General features: G+C 41.9%; 1 protein-coding gene across 1 annotated transcript in view; it reads right to left on the minus strand.

The window, feature by feature from the left end:
• The window catches only part of TNNT2 (troponin T2, cardiac type), a gene marked incomplete at its 5' end in the record, with an annotated part of 83,384 nt that overhangs the window by 31,195 nt on the left and 28,517 nt on the right, over nucleotides 1-23,672 (minus strand). Inside the window, 3 exons of the mRNA XM_082246787.1 lie at nucleotides 5,853-5,913; nucleotides 10,076-10,094; nucleotides 16,299-16,322. Of these exons, the coding sequence (XP_082102913.1) occupies nucleotides 5,853-5,913; nucleotides 10,076-10,094; nucleotides 16,299-16,322 (104 nt within the window). The remainder of the gene's footprint in view (nucleotides 1-5,852; nucleotides 5,914-10,075; nucleotides 10,095-16,298; nucleotides 16,323-23,672) is intronic.

Genomic DNA, 23,672 nt, shown 5'->3' on the forward strand with positions numbered 1-23,672 from the left:
CAAGTCAAGTCGAGTCCCTGCTAGAAGTCAAGCAAGTCAAGTCATTTATTTTGGTCCAGTCACAAATCAAGTCAAAATACTGATCTACCCCAATTTTCACCTTTAAATCAGTTAAAAGTCATTGGTCAGGAAAGGTTTTGTTTTATTTTCAACATTAACAAAACTGCTTAGTGCTTTTTTCTTGGCATATTAAAGAAACACTTTGAATGCCCAAACAGCTCAAAATCCTTCGTCCGGTCATGTTTCAACACCACAGTCACTAAAAACATGTTAAGTATTTCCATTGTTAAACAGCCAGTGTCCTAAAAATAAGAACACACTGAGGTGTTTTAAGTGACTGTGGTGTCAGAAACATAACAGGCACATTCATTTTGCTTTAACACATCTTGAGAAAATGCAAATATTTAATAACTTAAAAAAGTAAAGTCATTTCGAGTCATATGTCTCAGATCAAAGTCAAGTCTCAAGTCATAAATACGAAGTCAAAATCAAGTCGAGTCTTTTAATAATTTTAGTCAAGCAATCTCAAGTCCTCAAACTGGTGACTTAAGTCTGACTTAAGTCAAGTCATGTGACTCAAGTCCCCCACCTCTGGCGGCTGCTGTAACAAAGTCCCACGTGCTAGACCGGCTCCAGTGAAAGGCGAAACACTGATCCAATGCCGTCAAATGAATCAGTGTGACATGTATTATAGGAGCCGGTCAAGAAAGTGGGACCTTGTTACAGTGGCCGCTGGAGGAGGAGGAACGAGGGAGGATATTCCAATCCAAGATCCGTGACACAGTGGGGGATCGCCAATGTGTGTTTTTCATCCAGACACTATTGAGGCTTCATTGCTGGGACCTGATAAGGCTGCATTGCTGGGCACCGGTAAGACTGCATTGATGGGCACTGGTAAAACTGCATTGATGGGCACTGGTAAGGCTGCATTGCTGGGAACTGGTAGGGCTGTATTTCTGGGCACTGGTAAGGCTGCATTGCTGGGCACTGGTAAGTCTGCACTGATGGGCACTGATAAGGTTGCATTGCTGAGCAGTGCTAAGGCTATGTTGATGGGCATTTGTAAGACTGCATTGATGGCCACTGGTAAGGCTGCACTTCTTGACACTGGTCAGGTTGCATTGCTGGGCACTTGTAAGGCTGCGTTGCTGGGCACTGGTAAGGCTGCATTTGCTGGGCACTGGTAAGGCTGCATTTGCTGGGCACTGGTAAGGCTGCATTTGCTGGGAACTGATAAGGCTGCATTGATGGGCACTTGTAAAGCTGCATTGCTGGGCACTGGTAAGGTCGCATTGCTGGGGACAGGTAAGGCCGCATTTGATGGGCACTGATCAGGCTGCATTTGATTGGCACTGGCAAGGCTGCATTTGATGGGCACTGCTAAGGCTGCATTTGATGGACACTGGTAAGGCTGAATTTGATGGGCACTGATCAGGCTGCATTGATGGGTACTGATTAGGCTGCATTTGAAGGGCACTGAGTAGTGATTGGCACGGGCCTGGGCCCCACTTCGCACAATCAATACAGGCAACCTGAGGAGAGGGGCTCCTGGCCGGCACACTGAGCACTTCTGGCATCGCTCCTCTGCACAGACCAATACATGTGTGCAGACATCTTGGGGCAGGAGGGGCCCCACATATCTGCTCTTGCATAGAAACATAGTGCAGGAGGGGCCCCTAGACCTCAGAAAGACCCTGCATGGAGACATAGTGTAGAAGGGGCCCCCAGTCATAGCAACTCGTTTTAGAAACTCCCTGCGAGGGCACCATTATCACACATTGTGGTGGGGTTTTTTTTTTTTTTTTTTGTTAGTATAGCATACAGGTTAAATAATTTTGTTGTTACATCTTGCTATATTTATTTGTTTGATGCATTGGAATTTTGGGGGTGTCCTCGTAAACTGGCACTTTACAATAAATGTTGCACTTTATTTGTTGAAAAAAGAGTACGAATTATACATATATTTATATACACCCCTCACATTTTTGTAAATATTTTATTACATCTTTTCATTTGACAACACTGAAGAAATTACACTTTGCTACAATGTAAAGTAGTGAGTGTACAGCTTGTATAACAGTGTACATTTGCTGTTGCTCAAGATAACTCAACACACACCCATTAACCACATAATGACCGCCTACCGCAGATATACTGCGGCAGGCAGCCGCTGCTGGGCAAAGTGACGTAGGGGTACGTCACTCGCTCATCTGCCTGTGGGGGGCGAGCGCGCACCGCCGGAGGTGCTCTCCCGCCCCCGCTCGTTCCCTGGGGAGCTAGCGTGAGTGACCGGTGGCTACAATGTCTGTCGGTCACTCGCGATCTCCCGCTGCAGAGGGAGAAAGACAGACGGCTGATGTATACACAGCCGTCTGTCATTCTCCCTGATGTAAGCACAGAGGCTATACGATCCTGCTATGTAGGATTGTATGTCTCTGTGATTACATCACAAGCCATGCCCCCCCACAGTTAGAATCACGCTCTTAGGGACACACTTAACCCCTTGATCACCAATAAAGTTAACCCCTTCCCTGCCAGTGTCATTTTGACAGTAACAGTGCATATTTATAGCACAGATTACTGTAGTAATGTCACTGGTACTCCCAAAAGTGTCAAAAATGTCAGTCAGGGGTCCGATCTGTCCGTCGCAATGTCGCAGTCCCGCAAAAAAAATCGCAGATCGCCGCCATTACTAGTAAAAAAAAAACAATAAAAATGACATAAATCTTTCCCGTAGTTAGTAAACGCAATAACTTTTGCGCAAACCAATCAAAATACGCTTATTGCGATTTTTTTTTTACCAAACATATGTAGCAGAAAACAACTTGGCCTAAAATGTTAAAAAATTTTGATTTTTCCTTTTTTTTGAGAATTTCATATAAAAAAAATGTGAAAAATATTGTTATTTTTTTCAAAATTGTCGCTGTTTTTTTGTTTATAGCGCAAGAAATAAAAATCGCACAGGTGATAAAATACCACCAAAAGAAAGCTCTGATTGTGGGGAAAAAAAGGACATCAATTTTGTTTGGATACAGTGTTGCACGTCCACGCAATTGTCCGTTAAATTCACGCAGTGCCGAATCGCAAAATAGGGTCTGGTCTTTGAGCAGCCATATTTTCCGCGGCTTAAGTGGTTAATGTCTAAACTGCTGGCAACCAAAGTGAGTACATCCCTAAGTGGAAATGTCCAAACAGGGCCCAATTAGCCATTTTCCCTCCCCAGTGTCATGTGACTCATTAGTGTTGCAAGGTGTGACGGTGCTCACCGTCACTGGTAGTGAAAGACAGGCTTTAACTATTGTTTGTGTATTGAGATAATGTGTATTCCATGTGCTTGTCTGTGAGAGAGACACACAGACTGCCATTGGCAGACTTGCCCTATTGTCTGTTTTGATATGGAATGTGTATTGTGTTAAAGTTTACCTGTCCCATTGTTAAATGTTAATGACCTCACATTGTTCTGTTCAGGTGGCCAGCTAATTAGTTTAGGTTAATTCTGTTCCTGTATACACTTTCATCTGCATATAATACTGTAATTGGACAGAGCGGAGGGATTGTGTACACTGTATGGGAGTGTAAAACTCTGTTTTCATTGGATTGTGAATTTCAGTGCCTGTTCCCAACAATGTCCTCCTGAGCGGTAACTTTGTGGGGGAAAACTGTATAAAAGAGCAGCTGTACCATTAAAGTTTGAGTTATACTTCACCCTCATTCTAGAGTCCTGTCTCTCTTTAAGGGAAGCTGCTACAAGGGATTGCTATGCTCTTCATACTCCCTTGGATAATCACTAAGCTCTTGTAAGAGCTTGTTCCTGTTCATGTGCCTGATGCACTCTCTGGGGAAAGAAAGGTTCACCCACAGGAACCTGGAGCCTTGTCGTAGGTCCACAGTGGGTAGGAGGTGGTGAAACGCCAACCAAGCTGTGGCGGTTCGTGGGGTCTGAGGTGGTTATGGTGTCTGGTGGAGTGGTTGGAGCCCTTGGGAAGCACTAGGAGCATCCATCAACAGAGGTACTCAGGCAGGGTGGCGGTTGATCCGTTACATTGGTGGCAGCGGCGGGATCTGTTACACAAGGTCTCAGGTGTGAATGGGAAGCAGGTGTGTTAAATTTGGTGCGATCGCTCTCACTCTCTCATACTGGTCACTGGAAGTTCAATATGGCCCCTCGTGGCAAAGAACTCTCCGAGGATCTGAAAAAGGAATTGTTGCTCTACATAAAGATGGCCTAGGCTATAAGAAGATTGCCAAGACCCTGAAACTGAGCTGCAAAATGGTGGCCAAGACCATACATCGGTTTAACAGGATAGGTTCCACTCAGAACAGGCCTCGCCATGGTCGATCAAGGAAGTTGAGTGCATGTGCTCAGCGTCATATCCAGATGTATTAGTGCTGCCAGCATTGCTGCAGAGGTTAAAGAGGTGGGGGGGTCAGCCTGCCAGTGCTAAGACCATACACCGCACACTGCATAAAATTGGTCTGCATGGCTGTCGTCTCAGAAGGAAGCCTTTTCTAAAGATGATGCACAAGAAAACCCACAAACAGTTTACAAGCAGACTATGGACATAGATTACTGGAACCCTGTCCTGTGGTCTGAGGAAACCAAGATAAACTTATTTGGTTCAGATGGTGGAAAGCATGTGTAGTGGCAACCAAGTGAGGAGTACAAAGACAAGTGTGTCTTGCCTACAGTCAACCATTGTGGTGGGAGTGTCATGGTCTTGGGCCACACGAGTGCTGCCGGCACTGGGGAGCTACAGTTCATTGAGAAAACCTGAATGCTAACATATACTGTGACATACTGAAGCAGAGCATGATCCCCTCCATTAAGAGACTGGGCCGCAGGGCAGTATTCCAACATTATAACAACCTCAAACACACATCCATGATGACCACTGCCTTGCTAAAGAAGCTGAGGGTAAAGGTGTTGGCCTGGCCAAGCATATCTCCAGACCTAAGCCCTATTGAGCATCTGTGGGGCATCCTCAAACAGAGGGTGGAGGAGTCTCTAACATCCTCAAGTTCTGTGATGTCCTCATGGAGGAGTGGAAGAGGACTCCAGTGGCAATCTGTGAAGCTCTGGTGAATTCCATGCCCAAGAGGGTTAAGGAAGTGCTGGAAAATAATAGTGGCCACACAAAATATTGACACTTTGGACCCAATTTTGACGTTTTCACTTTGGGGGACAGCACATTTACACTGTTATACAAGCTGTACACCCACTACTTTACATTGTTTCAAAGTGTGATTTCTTCAGTGTTGTCACGTGAAAGATATAATAAAATATTTACAAAAATATGAGGGGTGTACTCACTTCTGTAAGATATTGTATATATATTTATATATATATATATATATATATATACACACACACATTTTTTTATTTCTGAGGGGGGGGGGGGTCTTGGGTGAGTTCTCACACTTTTTTTTCCCAGGACTTGACCCCTGGATAAGGGTATGTCATGTAACAGTGCTCCAGGGGAGTTTGCAAGAGTCACCACCATGAGGTCAACTATGGTGGTCTGCATTGTACTCCATAATCCCAGAATGTATCTTCCACCATGTGACACTGCCAGCACAAGGGTGTTACATGTGGGTAAACCTTGTGTAGTTTTGACTTATACTGTATAAGTGAAGTAATATTTTGGGAATACTTGTCACACAAGCCTACTCCTCTATGAGGAAACTCAATAGAGTTTTTGATTTTTTTCTTTTTTTTTCTTAAACAATCAGAATTAGGGTAGTGTAGAATATACAGTGCAATATCATTTTTTAAATTTATGGTTTCGATTTGCTTCTGAAGAGTAAATCATATGGATTATTGAAATGAATATCAAAACTGTCATCGTTCTTACGTCAAAATCTACTTTTTCTCCATCTGGAATTTTCAGAGGAACCAAGGTTGGCATGGAAATTCTGAAAAGACAAAGATGATCATGTGTATTTATTATTTTAGAAATTCTAAGAACAATATTTTTTAGATTTTCTTTCACTGAAACAAAGAACATCCACCATAGCTCATAAGTACATGTCAACAATGACCATTCTTTATATCAATGGAAACTTGGAAGTTCAGTCAAAAGCGAACTAAGGCTAAACCTATCTAAACCCACTCCCATTCAAAGCCTATTTTATCCAACCCTGTAAAGAAAAGATCTGTATACTTAGCTTTTCTGAAGCTGCCCTGATCCATTCCCATAATTATCCGTCAACGTCGACTTCAATGTAGAGGAGGGACAGCCAACAACAGATGTCCCAATGGGTGACATCAGTGCAGCTTTTGTCGATGATCTCTCCTCTGCATAGAAGCTGCCACTGGAGAGATCATGTGACAGGACTGGAGCGACTTCAGAATAGGTAAGTATACAGATCTTTTCCTTACAGGGTAGATGCAATATGCTTAGAATGGGGGTTCAAGTAGGTTTAGCCTTAGTTAGATTTTGACTGAACTTCCACCTTAACCTTTGCTGACCGCCCCACGTACACTAATGTGGGGAGGCTGGACCTCTGCGCACCTCTACATGATTTTGCACTTCTTGGTCTGGGGGTGCGCACGTGTACTGCCGGCGACCCGATCCCACTGTGATTGGACCCGGCGATTGTTTGGGAGAGAATGTAAACAAGGCAGATACCTGTTTTTGTCAGTAGGGAAGGTAGTGATCCTGTGTTTCTACTAAGCATGAACACAGATCTCTGCCTTCCCACAGTACAAACACCTCCCCCACAGTTATTAAACACTCCCTAGGCACACATTTAACCCTTTTATCGCCCCTGTTGTTAACCCCTTCCCTACCAGTGTCATTAGTACAGTGACAGTGTATATTATTAGCACTGATCACTGTATTAGTGGTCCCCAAAAAAGTGTCAGTTAGGTTCAATTTGTCTGCTGCAATATCGCAGTCCCGCTATAAGTCACTGATTGCCGCCATCAAAGAAACCAAAAGAAAGCTCTATTTGTGCAGAAAAAAGGACATAAATTTTATTCTGGTACAGCGTCGCACAACTGAAAAATTGTCACGCAGTGCAACCTCCAGGAGCTCAAGTGGTTAAGATTTATTTTTTTTTCTTCTTAAACTGGCTTTATTGTTTATGCACATATACAGATGCAAGAAAAAGTATGTGAACCCTTTGGAATGATATGGATTTCTGCACAAATTGGTCATAAAATGTGATCTGATCATAACAATAGACAATCACAGTCTGCTTAAACTAATAACACACAAAGAATGAAATGTTGCCATGTTTTTATTGAACACACCATGTAAACATTCACAGTGCAGGTGGAAAAAGTATGTGAACCCTTGGATTTAATAACTTGGTGAACCTCCTTTGGCAGCAATAACTTCAACCAAACGTTTCCTGCAGTTGCAGATCAGACGTGCTCAACGGTCAGGAGTAATTCTTGACCATTCCTCTTTACAGAACTGTTTCAGTTCAGCAATATTCTTGGGATGTCTGGTGTGAATCGCTTTCTTGAGGTCATGCCACAGCATCTCAATCGAGTTGAGGTCAGGACTCTGACTGGGCCACTTCAGAAGGCGTATTTTCTTCTGTTTAAGCCATTCTGTTGTTGATTTACTTCTATACTTTGTGTCATTGTCCTGTTGCAACACCCATCTTCTGTTGAGCTTCAGCTGGTAGACAGATGGCCTTAAGTTCTCCTGTAAAGGTCTTGATAAACTTGGGAATTCATTTCTCCTTCGATGATAGCAATCTGTCCAGGCCCTGACGCAGCAAAGCAGCCCCAAACCATGATGCCCCCACCACCATACTTCACAGTTGGGATGAGGTTTTGATGTTGGTGTGCTGTGCCCCTTTTTCGCCACACATAGTGTTGTGTGTTTCTTCCAAACAACTCAACTTTGGTTTTATCTGTCCACAGAATATTTTGCCAGTACTGCTGTGGAACATCCAGGTGCTCTTGTGCAAACTGTAAATGTGCAGCAATGTTTTGTTTGGACAGCAGTGGCTTCCTCTGTGGTATCCTCCCATGAAATCCATTCTTGTTTACTGTTTTACGTATTGTAGATTCGCTAACAGGGATGTTAGCATTTGCCAGTGACTTTTGTAAGTCTTTAGCTGACACTCTAGGATTCTTCTTCACCTCATTGAGCAGTCTGCGCTGTACTCTTGCAGTCATCTTTACAGGACGGCCACTCCTAGGGAGAGTAGCAGTGCTGAACTATCTCCATTAATAGACAATTTGTCTTACCGTGGACTGATGAACAGCAAGGCTTTTGGAGATACTTTTATAACCCTTTCCAGCTTTATGCAAGTCAACAATTCTTAATCGTAGGTCTTCTGAGAGCTCTTTTGTGCGAGGCATCATTTACATCAGGCAATGCTTCTTGTGAAAAGCAAACCAAGAACTGGTGTGGATTTTTTATAGGGCAGGGCAGCTGTAACCAACACCTCCAATCTCATCATATTGATTGGACTCCAGTTGGCTGACATCTCACTCCTATTAGCTCTTGGAGATGTCATTAGTCTAGGGGTTCACATACTTTTTCCACCTGCACTGTGAATGTTTACATGGTGTGTTCAATAAAAAACCTGGCAACATTTCATTCTTTGTGTGTTATTAGTTTAAGCAGACTGTGATTGTCTGTTGTTGTGACTTAGATAATGATCAGATCACATTTTATGACCAATTTGTGCAGAAATCCATATCCATTCCAAACAAAGGGTTCACATACTTTTTCTTGCAGCTGTAAATATAAACGTATATTTGCAATGCAGTATTTTATACATTGTGCATATAACAGATTTGTCTTGCAAAGTGATATCAGGTCAAGTATCTGTAGATAAATACAGCATATATAATGGACAAGCTTTGCTCAGAGGAACATACCCGACATGTACAATTAATAAGGAGACATTTTAGTAGTAGTAAAGATAGTACAATTGCATAGCAGTGATATGAATATACTGTATGTAGGACCAAACTGAAATCATAATTAGAATCAGAGAGACAGTAATGCCACTGTGGTCATTAAAAGTGCTCAGTAGTCAAATGGAAAATAGGTGGATAACAGATCTTCCACCCTTCTAATGACTATACATATAATATATACTGTATGTCTGTACATAAGAAAAGTATTGTTTGAACATATTATTTTCACTTTTTCACATCCAGCATTCAGTGACATTCCAACTACATTCTGAAGTTTAATGATGATAAAATTAGCACATTGCTATGGCTTCACCTCGTTTTGAGGACATACAGAAACAGCTTACCAGTGCAAAGTGGTATATTGTAAAATGTGCTTAAAGAACTAGTTTTCTATGACAGTTTGCATTCAACTGCAACCGTAAGATTTCTTAAAGCGGTGTTCCAGCCTCAAGCCTCCCCCTCCAAAAATTTAAAGTCAGCAGCTACACATACTGTAGCTGCTGACTTTTAATATTAGGACACTTACCTGTCCTGGAGTACAGCGATGTCGGCACCGCAGCTGATGTTTCCATCGCCTGTCGGGTGCTGCTGCCACCATTGCCGGTGAGGGAACCCAGCAGTGAAGCCTTAAGGCTTCACAGGCGGGTCCCTAATGTGCATGCACGAAGCACGCTGTGCATTCGGATTGGCTCGGCGGCAGGGGAAGGTGGAGGGGGCCAAAAACAGGTACCCGTTCTCCCCTGAAAGGTGCCAAATGTGGCACCGGAGGGGGGGAAGAAAGCAAATGAGCGGAAGTTCCACTTTTGGGTGGAACTCTGCTTTAAGTTGGTCATGTAGCTCAGGGCCATCCAAGTTTGGCAATACTGTAGGAGCAGGGGAGTGACCCTTAGAGGGCTAGATATATAAATATCTCCACATTCTCACAAGAGGAATAAACACAGTAGTGAAACCACCAAAATGGCTGGAAAACATTACTGTTTCTAATGCAAAAATGCATTTTCCAACTTTGTTTTATTTGCAGCTGGTCTCAAATTCATATGAACTTGCAACATAAACACCAGTGTCACCAATTCAATGTCTCAAATTTATATGAACTTGCAACATAAACACCAGTGTCACCAAACAATGTCACAAAAAAGATAGTGCTGTATAACAATGCAATTATTTTTTAAGGAAACTACTTACTTGGGCTTGGGTTTTGATTCTTCGGTTTGACAAAATGTGAAGAAAAAAAAAAGTTTTTATTTAGTGCATACTACAACATCAATATACTACTAATATACTTACTCTGTAATCTTGTGCAAGTGAATTGTTTGCTTTCATAGTTCCAAAATGTTTAGTTATTCCTTATCTATCAGGCTAAAAACCCTGCAAATTTTGCATTACATGCAGCAAAACCTGGTTTTCATTTTGTGGGAACTAGATAACTATTCCCCAAACCCTCTAGCTTCCCATTGAAATGGTAAAGTGTTATTCCACTTTTTCAGCCATGTTGGGATAATGCTTACTTTACATTTTACTTGCCTAAATATGTTACTAAGCCATCCCCTCCTATGTAATGTAATGTTAAAGAGTGGGGCTCCACTGTCTCTCCTAACAAGGGTTTAAAGATTTCAGGGCTTGAATGGTACATTGTATGTTAAAGCACTTTCCTCTAATTGTACTTTGAAATGAATTCATAATAGCTTGAAGTTTTTTGTATAAACCTGTTCCAAGAAACAACTAAAAAAGTAAAAAAAAAAACGTTTTTTTAATTATTTTTAGGTGTGCTGTGTGAATGGCAACAAGTAACAAGCATGCAATAGAATGGGGGTTTGCCAAATTTGACTGCAAAAGTTGGACTACATGTTAAGCCATTGTCTGTGAAGGTTCCCATTTATTCAGGTCATGGTATGGCTAGAAGGAATTCATAACATTCAGGTGAACTTGTTCAGTGCTGTTAAAAACATTTCGCTGCTTATCCAAGTATCCAATAGGACGGATTTGGATAAGTAGCGAAACATCATCAACATTACACATAAGTTCAGTTGAATGCAGCTAACTACTGCTAATTATCTTAAGGTGGAACTACACAGCATCTGAGCACCACAAAGCAAAAACTCTATTTAATTCAGTTTTAATATTTAAAGCAAAATCATCCATCCATCAATGTGTTCATGCTTTATTTTGCTGAGAAACCACTTGGCTGAGAAACACCCCCTAGCATTTCTTGCCATGACCATCTTGAGTAGGGTCAGATGATTCATGTAGAATTTACTTTCTGGAATCCAACTGCCCTTAGCTTAGGAATGCAGGCAGGAGGGTGTGCTTGGCTGAGAAAACATCTCCTCCCCTCCTCCCCCACTGAAGACTCCTGGGATGTATGACACCATTTGCCTAGGCCTGGAAACCAGAACGTAGCTGAAGAAACATTTTACGAAATGTAAAACATATAAATATGATATCATTTTCTATCCATTTACTAATACTTGTGTCAATGTTGAAGTTCAACTTTAAAAGATAAGTTCACCTTTTTTGTTTTTTTCTAAATTCTAGCTCCTCTATGTACCAATATACCATTAATGGACCTTGGTTGCAGAAAAATAAAAGCTTTCTTTGATTTTTAGAACAAGGCCTTACCTTAGTCCTTGCTATATTTCTTAGAAATCTTCAGAGACTACCTGGTATATGAATTTGGGACGGAGAAACCAGTAAGACACAGGAAGGAGTTTACCAGCTGACCTCATTAGTACACACATCTTGCCCTGACCTCATTAAAACTCACAACCTTCATTTTGATAGTGGACACCCACACCCACTGGTGCAGAGCATTCCGTACAGCCAGTATCTCGGATCTGCACCAGGGAGGCTGACTTCAAGAAAGAGGCGGATGCTCTCCGCGAACGTCTACATATTCGCGGATACAGCAATAGAGTACTCAAGAGAGCCTACAATAGGGCTAGATCTTTGGAAAGAGACAAACTTATCTTTGGCTACAAAAAGGACAAAAAAGATAATACCACTAGAGTTATCACCAAATATAACGTGGACCATAAAGTAATTAGGAACATTCTGTCAAAAATTGGCACTTTTTACGGGAGGACCATGTGATCTCCAGATATGTCACGACACAGCCACAGATTACATTCCGAAAATCTAGGTCTATTAGGGACTCTCTTGTCCATAGCCATTACAGTATACCCCCATCATTTGAGGATAGGGAAAAACCTACCATAGGAACCTACAGATGTGGGTCATGTGATTACTGTCCATGGATCCTGGAAGGTGACACCTTCCCCCTCTCTAGAGGAGGGACACACAAATGCCGAGCCTATGCAGATTGCCAAACAGAGGGGGTAGTTTATATTGCTAACTGTCGGTGTGGGGCATTCTACATAGGAAAGACGAAGAGGAGACTGGCCAAAAGAATCCAAGATCATCTTTATTATATGGAAGTAGGGCTCATCTACACACCTATATGCAAGCATGTAGGTGTGTACCATAGTTTTGATTCCAGTTTCATTACATTTTCTGTTCTCGAGGTCATCCCCATCAACCCTCGTGGGGGCGATTTCGACAACAGAATTCTTCAAAAAGAGGCCAAGTGGATCTTCAACCTACAAGCCACGTCCTAGCCTGGCCTTAATACGGCAGTCTCCTACAAGCCTTTTTTATGACGATAGAGTATGACCATCACCACATACCCCCTCCCATGGTTCTCAGAACCTGATGGGATGGGAAATTCACTGGTTCTGGAGCCGTATTATCTGTGCATGTATGGGGCCCAAAGGTTCTTCCCTTCTCTTCTTTGTAGTCTAAACATACACAAATTCATATATCCCCCACCCCCTTTTTTTTTGTGTTGTTGTTCTCCATTATGTTGTTTGTTTTGGCGTTTATATTACGTTCAATGGTTTTTGGGTTTTGGGTGGGAGGTAGGGCACAGGTCTCTTTGTATGTGATTTGTGAGCACCTAAATTCTTATAGTGTTCACATATAGGTAATCCGATACATATGTATTATTACCTATACAACAATATTCTGTCTATTTTGGTATTGTATTTTGAATTTTTTATTTATGTACATTCTGCAATCTGTTACTATCATTGTATGTAATATATTTCAATTATTCTTTCTTTCTTTACATGGCTCGATTGGAGGTGCTGCTTGGACCGCTTTTCTTGGCCCTCCTATATGTGGGTTCGGGCGCAAAGCAGAGATGCGGACCCCTTTGGGTTCCATCTCTTCCGGTTTACTACCGGAACTGTGCGGTACCGCAGGGTTGATTAGCGGCCTCTGGCGGCCGCCGTACTTTGCTTGTGTGCCCGTTATGGAACCTGCAACTCCCTTCTTCTCTAGGAGCTTTATTTAGCATCCTCAAATATTGTTCTAAGCCTCCCCCCCCCCTTTTTGGATTGATCATTATGAAGATAATATCTATAGGGAACCACCTGTTCCCTTTGTCTAGTATTTCCTCCCCATGATTATTATCCTTCACTTTTTGCTCATGTGTTCTGTTCCTTCTCATTGCCCCTTTTTTTTGTTTGGGAATTAAAACCAACCAATAACTATTATTAACCCTGGCTCTTTTGCCCCCTTCTTTTTAACCTACTTACAACTGTTACTAAATATATAAGGTTGATATGGCATTTAGATTTTCACCTTAGTTGACACTTGAATAATAGGGGTTATCAGCCTAATTGGGGATATGGTAACTCAGTAAGGGCATTTGACCCTTACCTCAAGATTCATCTTATTTGCCCCAATGCTTATGCTACAATTTTGCAATCCCTTACAGAGAACGTTGTATCCACCTATTGCCTGCTGTGGTGGGGTCCCTTCTAAGATTGGTCCAACCTACATAATATGACCACCCCCTTGGGAGGACCATCATGGCCCCCCTGGGGTTGTTTGGTTGCGAGGTGTCGGCATAGGCGGTACCTGCGGTCGAGCTAATGATTAAAATGGCTACAATAATATGAAGTTTGGTAAGCATGTGTATGTATATGCTTTAAGGTACAGAAAATATCTGTTTGTTAAATCTTTAATGTTTGATTGGTATATTATCATATGTCATTTCTTTTTGTCTCCATTTTCTTCTTATGTGATGTACTATGGCTTTCTTAAATCATAGCCTCCCTTTAGGTGAACAAAGTTGCTTATATTCCTGACGAAGCATGAATCTCTCTTGTGAAATGCATCGAATTAGCAACTCCAAATATTACTGCTCACCGCTGTTATATCACACTATCGTTAACATGCCGCAATGTCTATGCTGCCTGTATTTGCTGCTATTTTTATTTTAAAGATATGTGCAATAAACTATTTTTGTATTCACTTATAGATTTTTCTTGCTTACCTCCTTACTGATGATATCAGACCCGTTATAGTCCCATATTCTCCAATCCTACTGGGTTCTAGGACCAGTGGATATTTTTTATTTTGTACTATCAATCAGGGATGAGGATCTGATATCAGAAACTAGGTTGATCTATTTTATACAAATTCTCACAACCTTCCCCCATCAATTATGTTTGCATAGCATCCCTTGCATCCCTCCACAAGTGAATTTGCCTGTCTTGTCAATATAGGCTGCCACAGCTGCTATGTTTGCTATGTCCGCATGCTAAATTCTCTGGGGCTGGACGTCCTTGATGTACAGAGATTTTACAATCAGATTGTATATTGTATGGCCATTGTTATACAGCTTAAATAACTAGTTGCGCTTTCCTTGCCATTAATTGTTAATGGAACTGCAAACACACATTTTGCCACAACGCAAAAGCCGCAAAAAACACAGTAAAAAGCATGCAACTTGCACCATGTAAAAATGTCCATGAGCTACTTTGCCATGTGTAGGACAGCCCATTGAAATTAACAGGCTGCCCTATGTGGATCAAAGGGAAAACGTGCAAAAACGTGAGCTCCCACTACTGTATATGGGGCCTGAAAGCGGAATTGGTGTGTTTACAAGAATAATGAGGCTCCATTCACATCTGTTTACAAATGCATGGCAAACAGCACAGAAAATGCATGCATCGGTGTGCGTTTCAGAAACTCAGTGCGATGCACCAAAAAACACAGTAAAAAAGACATCACACTCCACTCTAACAAAAGTTCTGGAGCTTCTTTAGGGCAATAGTTGAGCATAGGGTAGCCCAAGTGAATGTGCGGCCCTATGTGTGATGCGCGGAAAAGCTCCAAAAGGCCCCCCCTTAAAAATACGTTTGCGGGAACGTAAGTTCCCGATATGTGAAGGTGTGAACGAAGCATGACAGCTGAGTGTTTCCATCCACTCTCTCCTTTTTACTTGTATAAAGATTGCCCTTCACTATGCAATTTGATTGTACAATCTCTGTACAATTTCCTTTAGACTTACTAGAACTTTGGAACAGGAGGACCCACTTGAACAAACTATCAATTTGAATCAAATCAGGCAGGCCCGTGTGCTAAATAGCTGAAGGCTGAAGTGAAATTCTGCCTGAAAAGGTGAACTTAGTCTTTAAGCTAATTCTCCCCATTTTCAACAACAAACATTTCACAGTCAACGCCATAAAAGAAAAAAAAAAATTTATTCTATTTTGCTCACATTGCTCCACAAAACGAAGTAAACCTTTGTGAGTGTCTAGTTCTACTTTTAGAAAGACAGTCAGTGGTTTCTTAAACTGTATTTTCTTATAGATCATGTTCTAGTGGATATTTTTCATTGTTTATTTGTGTTTTGTTTGTATCTTTTTGGTCACTGTAGTAAAAGCAAGGAAGCATAAACCTCCAAAGTATATTAATGTACTGAACTAAACAATAATGCTGTACACACACACAAACTACTTACAATAAAAAAACAATGTTTACAAAGTATTACAGATATACAAACATTCAACACATGCACATGCTACCTAGCCTTCTTAGTGAATGAGTGTGGTCTGTGTACAATAGGGATACACTAAAAGTACCTTAGCTTGGTTTATAGCAGCTTCTCGATCTCTGTAAGCAACCAGGGCTCCATAACGGCATGGAAGGTTTGTGCCAGAGAGCTCCTTTACAACACAAGAACAGGGGGGACTTCACAAGACCAAAGAAGTTACAGCCTGGAGCCTTGGTTGCCTACAGAGATTGAAGCTGCTATAACCCAAGCTAAGCATTTTTAGGTTATTCCTAATGTACATAGACCATTGTCCATGCTTATTTGCTAGGAAGGTTAGGTAGCATGTGCATGAGTTGTATGTGTATGTGTATGTGTACTACTCTGTATGACACATATTGTTTTCCTACAAATGTAAGTCGTTTGTTTGTACAGCATTATTATTGCAAAGCACATTACTATATTACAGAAGTTTATGTTTCCTTGATTTATTGTAAAATCAGCTTCAAAGACAAAACAAAAAGATGTGATGATTACTAAATTTAAAAATTATGTTACAAACGATACCTTCTCTGGGTTCTTCATCTCCACCTGTAAAGAGAAAGCAAAAATAATTGGGTACATATGCATTTATTGTTTACTGAAAAAAAAAAAACAAAGGATTTGATTTACCTAAAGTGGTTTTAAAGGCAGAAAGTTTTTGCTTGAGAGTGAGCACACACAAGTGCTCCTATAGCAACTGGCTTGTTAAGGGGGCGCTCAGCGGGACAGAGGAGCCAGGAGCGCCAACAGGGGACCCAGGAAGAGGAGAATCAGGACTGCTCTGTGCAAAACCATTGTACAGGGCAAAAAAGCATAATGTGTTTGTTATTTTAACAAAAAATAAATAAAACAACACTTCACAATCATTTTAAGGAGACTGTTCAGTTAGTAGTTTACATTTTCACTTTGTAAAGTGAAAACCCCTGAGGACGTCATACACAGCCTGACGAAACCGTGTTGGGTGGTGTTTGGGATACGCCATTTCCGGTCAGCTGGAATGCAGGTGGATCGCAAACCGGCGATTCCTATACAATACATGCTGTAAGTGCAATACAACCTTCTTTTTTAAATAAATGATTTGAAATACTTCACCATGAAAGAATTCCTTCCTCTCCCTCTCTATATGGCAACACTGGAGCTTTGAATACACTATTTATATATATATTGAATGGATGACAGAAGCGGTTGGAATTCATTCCTGTGACCTCCTGTATGACATTTTGGATTTTCCCATATGCGTACTTTGACTCTCTGTAATAGGGGTCAATTAAGTCTGGTGAGTGCAAAGTGTGAGAAAAATACTAGTGGAGAGGAACCTTTCCTATACTCACTGAGGACGTTGTTCACATGTGGGATTTATACATGGACTTCACAATTTTTATGTATTTTCTATAATTTAAATAAAGATGTATTTATTTGTTTATTTACTATTGTTTATTCATTATGGCGATATGGCTACCTTGTTCAATTTATTCATAAACAGCATTGAGGACGGGATCAGTAGTTCGATATCAGTTTTTGCAGATGACACAAAATTGGGCAGGGCAATAACTGCACTTGAAGCAGATATCCTACAGAATGACCTGGACAAGATAACAGAGTGGGCAACGACATGGCAAACGAGGTTTAATGTGGAGAAGTGTAAGGTTTTGCACTTGGGGACTAAAAACATAAAAGCACAATACACATTAGGGGGGGGGGGATCCCTTGGGGGAATCAAAAATGGAGAAAGATCTGGGAGTCTTGGTAGATGATAGACTAGGCAATAGTATGCAATGTCAAGCGGCAGCTGCCAAAGCTAGCAGAATATTAGCATGCATAAAGAAAGGGATGTATTTCAGAGATAAGTCTATAATCCTTCCACTTTATAAAACTCTGGTCCGACCGCATCTGGAGTATTCTGTCCAGTTCTAGTCGCCAGTCCTCAGGAGGGATGTGTTGGAGCTGGAGAGAGTCCAGAGAAGGGCAACTAAACTAATTAGGGGATTGGAGGACCTTAATTATGAAGAGCGTCTGCAATCGCTTGATTTATTCTCCCTGGAGAAGAGACGCCTGAGGGGGGACATGATAGCAATTTATAAATATCTCAATGGTGATCTCGGCATAGAAAAACAGCTATTCAGTCGAAGGGATTGCATGAGGACTCGAGGGCATACAATGCGATTAGAGGAGAAGCGTTTTAACCTCAGGCAAAGTGGGGGGTTCTTTACTGTTAGGGCTACAAGATTGTGGAATTCTCTACCACAAGAGGTTGTTTCTGCGGGAAGTATGGTGGCTTTCAAAAGACTCTTAGACTTACATCTCAAGGACATTAAGGGCATTAAGGGCTATGTGAGATGATTACGGCCACACACATCTACACAGGTTGAACTGGATGGACTATTGTCTTTATTCAACCTCACCTACTATGTAACTATGTAACTATGTATGTATTTTATGATATAAGAGCGCAGTTCCTCTGTTTCTTTTCATGGTAGAGATGTTTTTTACACTTTACAACACGCATCTATTTATTGTAGTTTATTTATTTTTGCTATTGATTTGTGTGGGCTTAGAACCTATTGGTTCCTATATCTTCTTTCACTTTGTAAAATGTATTTTTACTTAGCTTAGTAAAAAGGCGAATCTATGTCACTTTCAATACCTAATCATAATGCAGGGAATTCGAAAAAAAAAATGTTTTTGCTTGTGCATGATTTGATGATTAAAGTGAACATAGCATCAACTCATTCACTAAGATACGTGAACATTCACTTTGCAAAGTGGCTATGCTCTAATCCTGAAAGCAGAGTTCCACCCACTTTTGTGTTTATTAAAAGTCAGCAGCTACAAAAAGTGTAGCTGCTGACTTTTAATAAACATACACTTGCCTATCCCACGGTCCAGCGATGCGGCAACCCGAAGCCTCGCTTCTCTACCTCTCCTCTCTATGGCGCCGGCATTGCAAGTGTGGGCACCCGGCTGTGACAGCTTGCAGCTTCACAGCTGGGTGTGCATTGCACATGCGTGAGCTGCGCAGCGCTTTCCCATTGGTCGGGCAATCTTCTGGGATCTGTGACGTGTCCCAGAAGATTGCAAGAGGAGAGGAGAACTCCTGTTAAAACCCCAAAAAAAAAGACATGCCAAGTGTGGAATATTTGGGAAGAGGAGTGCCTAAAGCGGACATTCCACTTTTGGGTGGAGCTCCGCATTAAGAAAACTAACACAAGTTTTCTAAAATGTAGTTGTGATTTTCATTTTAGTGTTTTATCATATGTAATATATACAGTATTATATAATATATTGTATCTTCAACAAGATATTAAGTATATTACTGCTAAAAGAGCAGACAAACTAAAAGCATTACACTAGGTACTTCTTGCTTGCATCCCACCTATACTGCATCTACATAGGTGAGTAAATAAACTTAAAGAGGGACTCCAGTCAATTTTGTAATTATTAAAAGTCAGAATCTCCTAAAACTGTAGCTGCTGACTTTTAATAAACAGCCACTCACCTGTCCCATGATCCAGTGCTGTGCTCACCAGAGCTGTTTCTTTCTTCACTCCTCTGTGCCCGGCCCTGGCATCTCAACTGTGAGCACCTGGCTGTGACCTGTGACATCCTTCTGCCCATATTGCCTAGATCCCGGGTCCTCAATAGACGGACTCCGGGCCGCATCCTGGACCCAGACGCGCTTAGATCTGACAGCGTCGGTCTGTGCTGAAGCTGCCTATTCCTTTTATCACTGATTACTAGATCACCGGCCGCCCAGCGTCTAGCAACCAGTGATGTCACACGCCCGCCGCCCAGCATTCACAGCGGAGGAGGAACTTATTCCTCCTCGCGCCTAAGCGCCCCCACCACGCTGCATTCCGGTAGTTGTAGTCCCCTGTAGTAGTCATGGACCTGAGGGAAACCGGGCTTCGGCGGCAGGCGGTGAAGAGACATCTACTCAGGGCCGCCATCAGGGGGGTACAGCCAGTACTCATGAAAGGGGCCTGGGCACATAATGGGGCCGGGACAACAGGAAGATCGGTAGGATGACAGCATACCTCCCAACATGGGCAGGACTGTCCCGCTGTCCCGCTGTACAGAGGCTTTGTCCGGCATAATTCTGGTGATATAAATGTTACCTTCTAGCTCAGAAGGACCTGCAGCAATGGGAACATTTAGAACAGCCAGGGATTGGCTAACAAACAGATGGGTGTGCACTGTGCAGCCACAATGAGAGACTGCACCTGTCAAATTCAAGCTGTGATGTCGGGAATGGGCGGGACTGCTACCTAGTCCTGCCCCCTGTGTCAAACAACACGTGCATAGGGAAGAAGGAGAAGGAAGATATGGCAGCCAGCAACAGAAAGGTATTTTAGTAAGGTAATCATGTGGAAGATGGGGGACCTTTGGGGAAGATGAGGGCAGAGGAGAGGGGTGTGTGTTGCAGAGGTTGTAGCAGCTAGGAAGAGGTGCAGTACAGAGACATTTACGTACATTCGCTACCATGGACAGCTTGGTATGGCAGTACTCCAGATTTTTAACATTGGCCTCAATGAGAAATCTTGGTCAGCTTGGTTTATCACTACTCCCAGTTTTTAACATTGGCCTCAATGAGAAATCTTTTGACAGTCACTTTTCCGGACCTCGGACTGAATGGAAAATTGGTAAGTGGACCTTTCAATTTTATATTTGAGTACCCCTGAACTAGACGAACCAGGTAACCAGCTCCACTTTAATAATACATGATCTCACTGATCTTTGTAGCTGCAGCCACTATGGAGAAATTCATCTTCCAATTTTACACCAGCAGCTTTTCAGTTTTGTTTTTTACTTTTCCTCTATAGCTTAGCTACCACATGTTGGCAACAGCTGAGACCCAATTTGAACAACTTGCCTACTTCTTTTTGAAAAATGCTGTGCTGTATGGCATCTCAGAATGGACACATTTCTATAAATCTCAGAAATGGATAAACAAAAGTACAAATATTTCAAGAGGTAAAACTTAGTCATATAGTTAGGTTGAAAAAAGAAACAAATCCATCCTGTTAAACCAATAGAAAAATAAAGCACACAAATATGGATCCAGCTCTTTTTAGAAACAATCTACTGAGCTAGCCAGAACTATTTCTTGAGGGAATCTATTCCGCATTTTTTATTAATCTTACTGTTTGGAAACCTTTACATATGGGAAGGTTAAAGGGTAATTTCACTTTCATGGGGAAAAAATTGCAAATACAAAAAAAAATAATATAGTGTATACAATTGCTACACACGTTATGTCCCCCAGAAATGTAATTTCCTGCTGGTGGACAGGAATTTCCAGCTTTATGGACATTGACAAACAAACAGCCTTTTTGTTCAGAATAACCGAAGGTAGGAATCCGAAACAAAGTTTGGTAAAATCCTTGTACATAGATTACCCAGAGGGGAATGTTTTTTTCTCAACAAAAGTGGAGTTACTCTTTAAATCTGACCTGACCGGAAAGTGACTAACTCTACAGCAAGTTCATGGACCTATATGGACCTCTTATGTGTTTGTACATGTTGATCACATCCCCCTTAATCCCCACTTCTAAAGAGAGAATAAATCGTTCCTCATAGCTGAGCTCTTCCATGCCTCTTATTAGTTTGGTTGCCCTTCTCTGCACTTTCTCCAGTTCCCTGATATCCTTTTTGTGAGCTGGTGCCCAAAACTGAACTGCATATTCCAGATGAGGTCTTACTAATGATTTGTACAAGAGCAAAGTTCTCTTTCTCTCTCTCTGCAGTCTATACGTCTTTTAACACAAGAAATGATTTTGCTAGCTCTAGAAACTGCAGCCTGCTACTGCATGCTATTAAGTTTATGATTTACCAGAACAACCGGATCCTTCTGGACTATTGACTTCCCCAGCTGTTTTCCTCCTAGTATGTATGACGTATGATGCATGCATGTTTTTAGCCCCTAAGTGCATACATTTACATTTATTAAAATAAACCTAATTTTCCACATAGTTTTCCAATTAAACAGTACATTGAGGTTGGCTTGTAAGTTGGAGATATCCTGTAAGGACGTTATTCCTCTTGGGGGTTGATTTACTAAAACTGGAGAGTGCAAAATCTGGTGCAGCTGTGCATAGTAGCCAATCATCTTCTAACTTCAGCTTGTTCAATTAAATGGTTTTAAAGTCAGAAGTTTTTTTTTATCTTAATGCATTCTACGCATTAAGATAAAAAAGCTTTCTGTGTGCAGCAGCCCCCCTCAGCCCCCTAATACTTACCCATCTCAAACCAGCAATGTTGCAGGAGTGTCTCGGCTGCCTGGCAGGGGCTGACTGGCAACTTTCAGCCTGTGGAGGCAAGTAAAAACAAGAGGCCCATGGTGCAGCGAATTGCCCCCCCCCTACTCCCCCTCTTCCCAGCCTCCTCCTGACCCCCATTCCAGGCTGCTCCAGGTACTCTCTACTCACAGGCCAAAACCGGGTTCCCGACCTCACCAGCAGGGGTCGGTTGGGGGGGGGAGCTGGAACAGCTCAGTTGGGGCTCCAGTGGGGCATGGAACCAGCCTCTGCTCAGACACAGTTTACACCATCCATGCTGGGGGAGGGGGAGGCCTGTGCTCTGTCCTTGTCTGCAATCCTTTTGGCATGTCTGCGGCAGAAGAGGTGCAGCCTTTTTATGGGGCATTAGAGCGGCCTAGAGGGCAATTGCCCCCCTGCCCCCTGGCCTAGCCCTCCCCTGCTGCCTGTGATTCTCCGCCCTCATTGGCTGAGATGGCAGCATGACGTAATTGGCTGCCGCTGCTGTCAATCAAAGTCAGTGAGCCAATGAGGAGAGAGAGGGGGCAGGGCCAGCTCCCTGTCTGAATGGACACACAGCGCAGCAGCTCAGCTCAGGTGCCCCCGTAGCAAGCTGCTTGCTGTGTGGGCACTCAACAGGCGGGAGGGGCCAGGAGAGCCGAAAAGGGGCTGGAAAACAGGAGGATCATGGCTGCTCTGTTCAAAACCACTTCACAGAGCAGGTAAGTATGCCATCTTTGTTATTTTTAACAAAAAAAAAACAAGAATTTAGTATCACTTTAAGCTTTGACAATAAACCTGGAATTGGATTGGTTTCTATGCAGAGCTGCACCAGATTTTGCAACCCCTTGGTGTCATTTGAAAACACTGAAATGGTACTTTTAATCCCAAAATTAATATTATTTATAAATATGTCAAAAAGTAAAGGTCACAATTCTGAACCTTGTGGTACACCACTGATAACCTTAGACCATTCAAAGTATGAATCAGTAACCACTACTCTCTGAATACGATCTTTTATCCAGTTTTCTATCCATTTACAAACTGATTTTTCTAAGCCTGTAGACTTTACCTTACACATTAGCCGTGTGTGGAGAACTGTGTCAAACGCTTTTGCAAAATCCAAGTATACTTTGTCCACAGCCACTCCTTTGTCTAAGTTTTTATTTACCTCCTCATAAAAAGAAATCAGATTTTTCTGAAAACTTTGGCCTTTCATGAATCCATGCTTTCTATTGCTTAAAATATTATTTTCTAGCTAAAAGCCCTATGTGGTCTTTTAGTAAATTAGTAAGTTATCTTCTTAACTATAATAGTTAAACAAACCAGTCTGCAGTTACTTGGTAAAGACTTTGTCCCTTTTTAAATGTAGGTACTACATTGGCCTTAAGCCAATTTATTGATACTTTGCAAGTCATTAAACAGGTAAACATGAAAAACAATAGCTTAGAAATCAACTATTTGAGGACCTGTGGTTGTAAGGCTGGTGCAGGTGCTTTATTCACCTTTATTTTGTCTAAGTGTTTCTGGACAAAATCAGTTTTGAGCCATTGTGGATCATTTTGGGGTATGTCAATATTATTCCCATTAAGGACTTGAGCTCTCCCATTTTCCGTAGTATATACAGAGAAAAGTATGCCTTCTC

Source organism: Pelophylax lessonae, assembly GCF_965119305.1.
Source record: "Pelophylax lessonae genome assembly, chromosome: 2".
NCBI classification, from domain to species: Eukaryota; Metazoa; Chordata; class Amphibia; order Anura; family Ranidae; genus Pelophylax; species Pelophylax lessonae.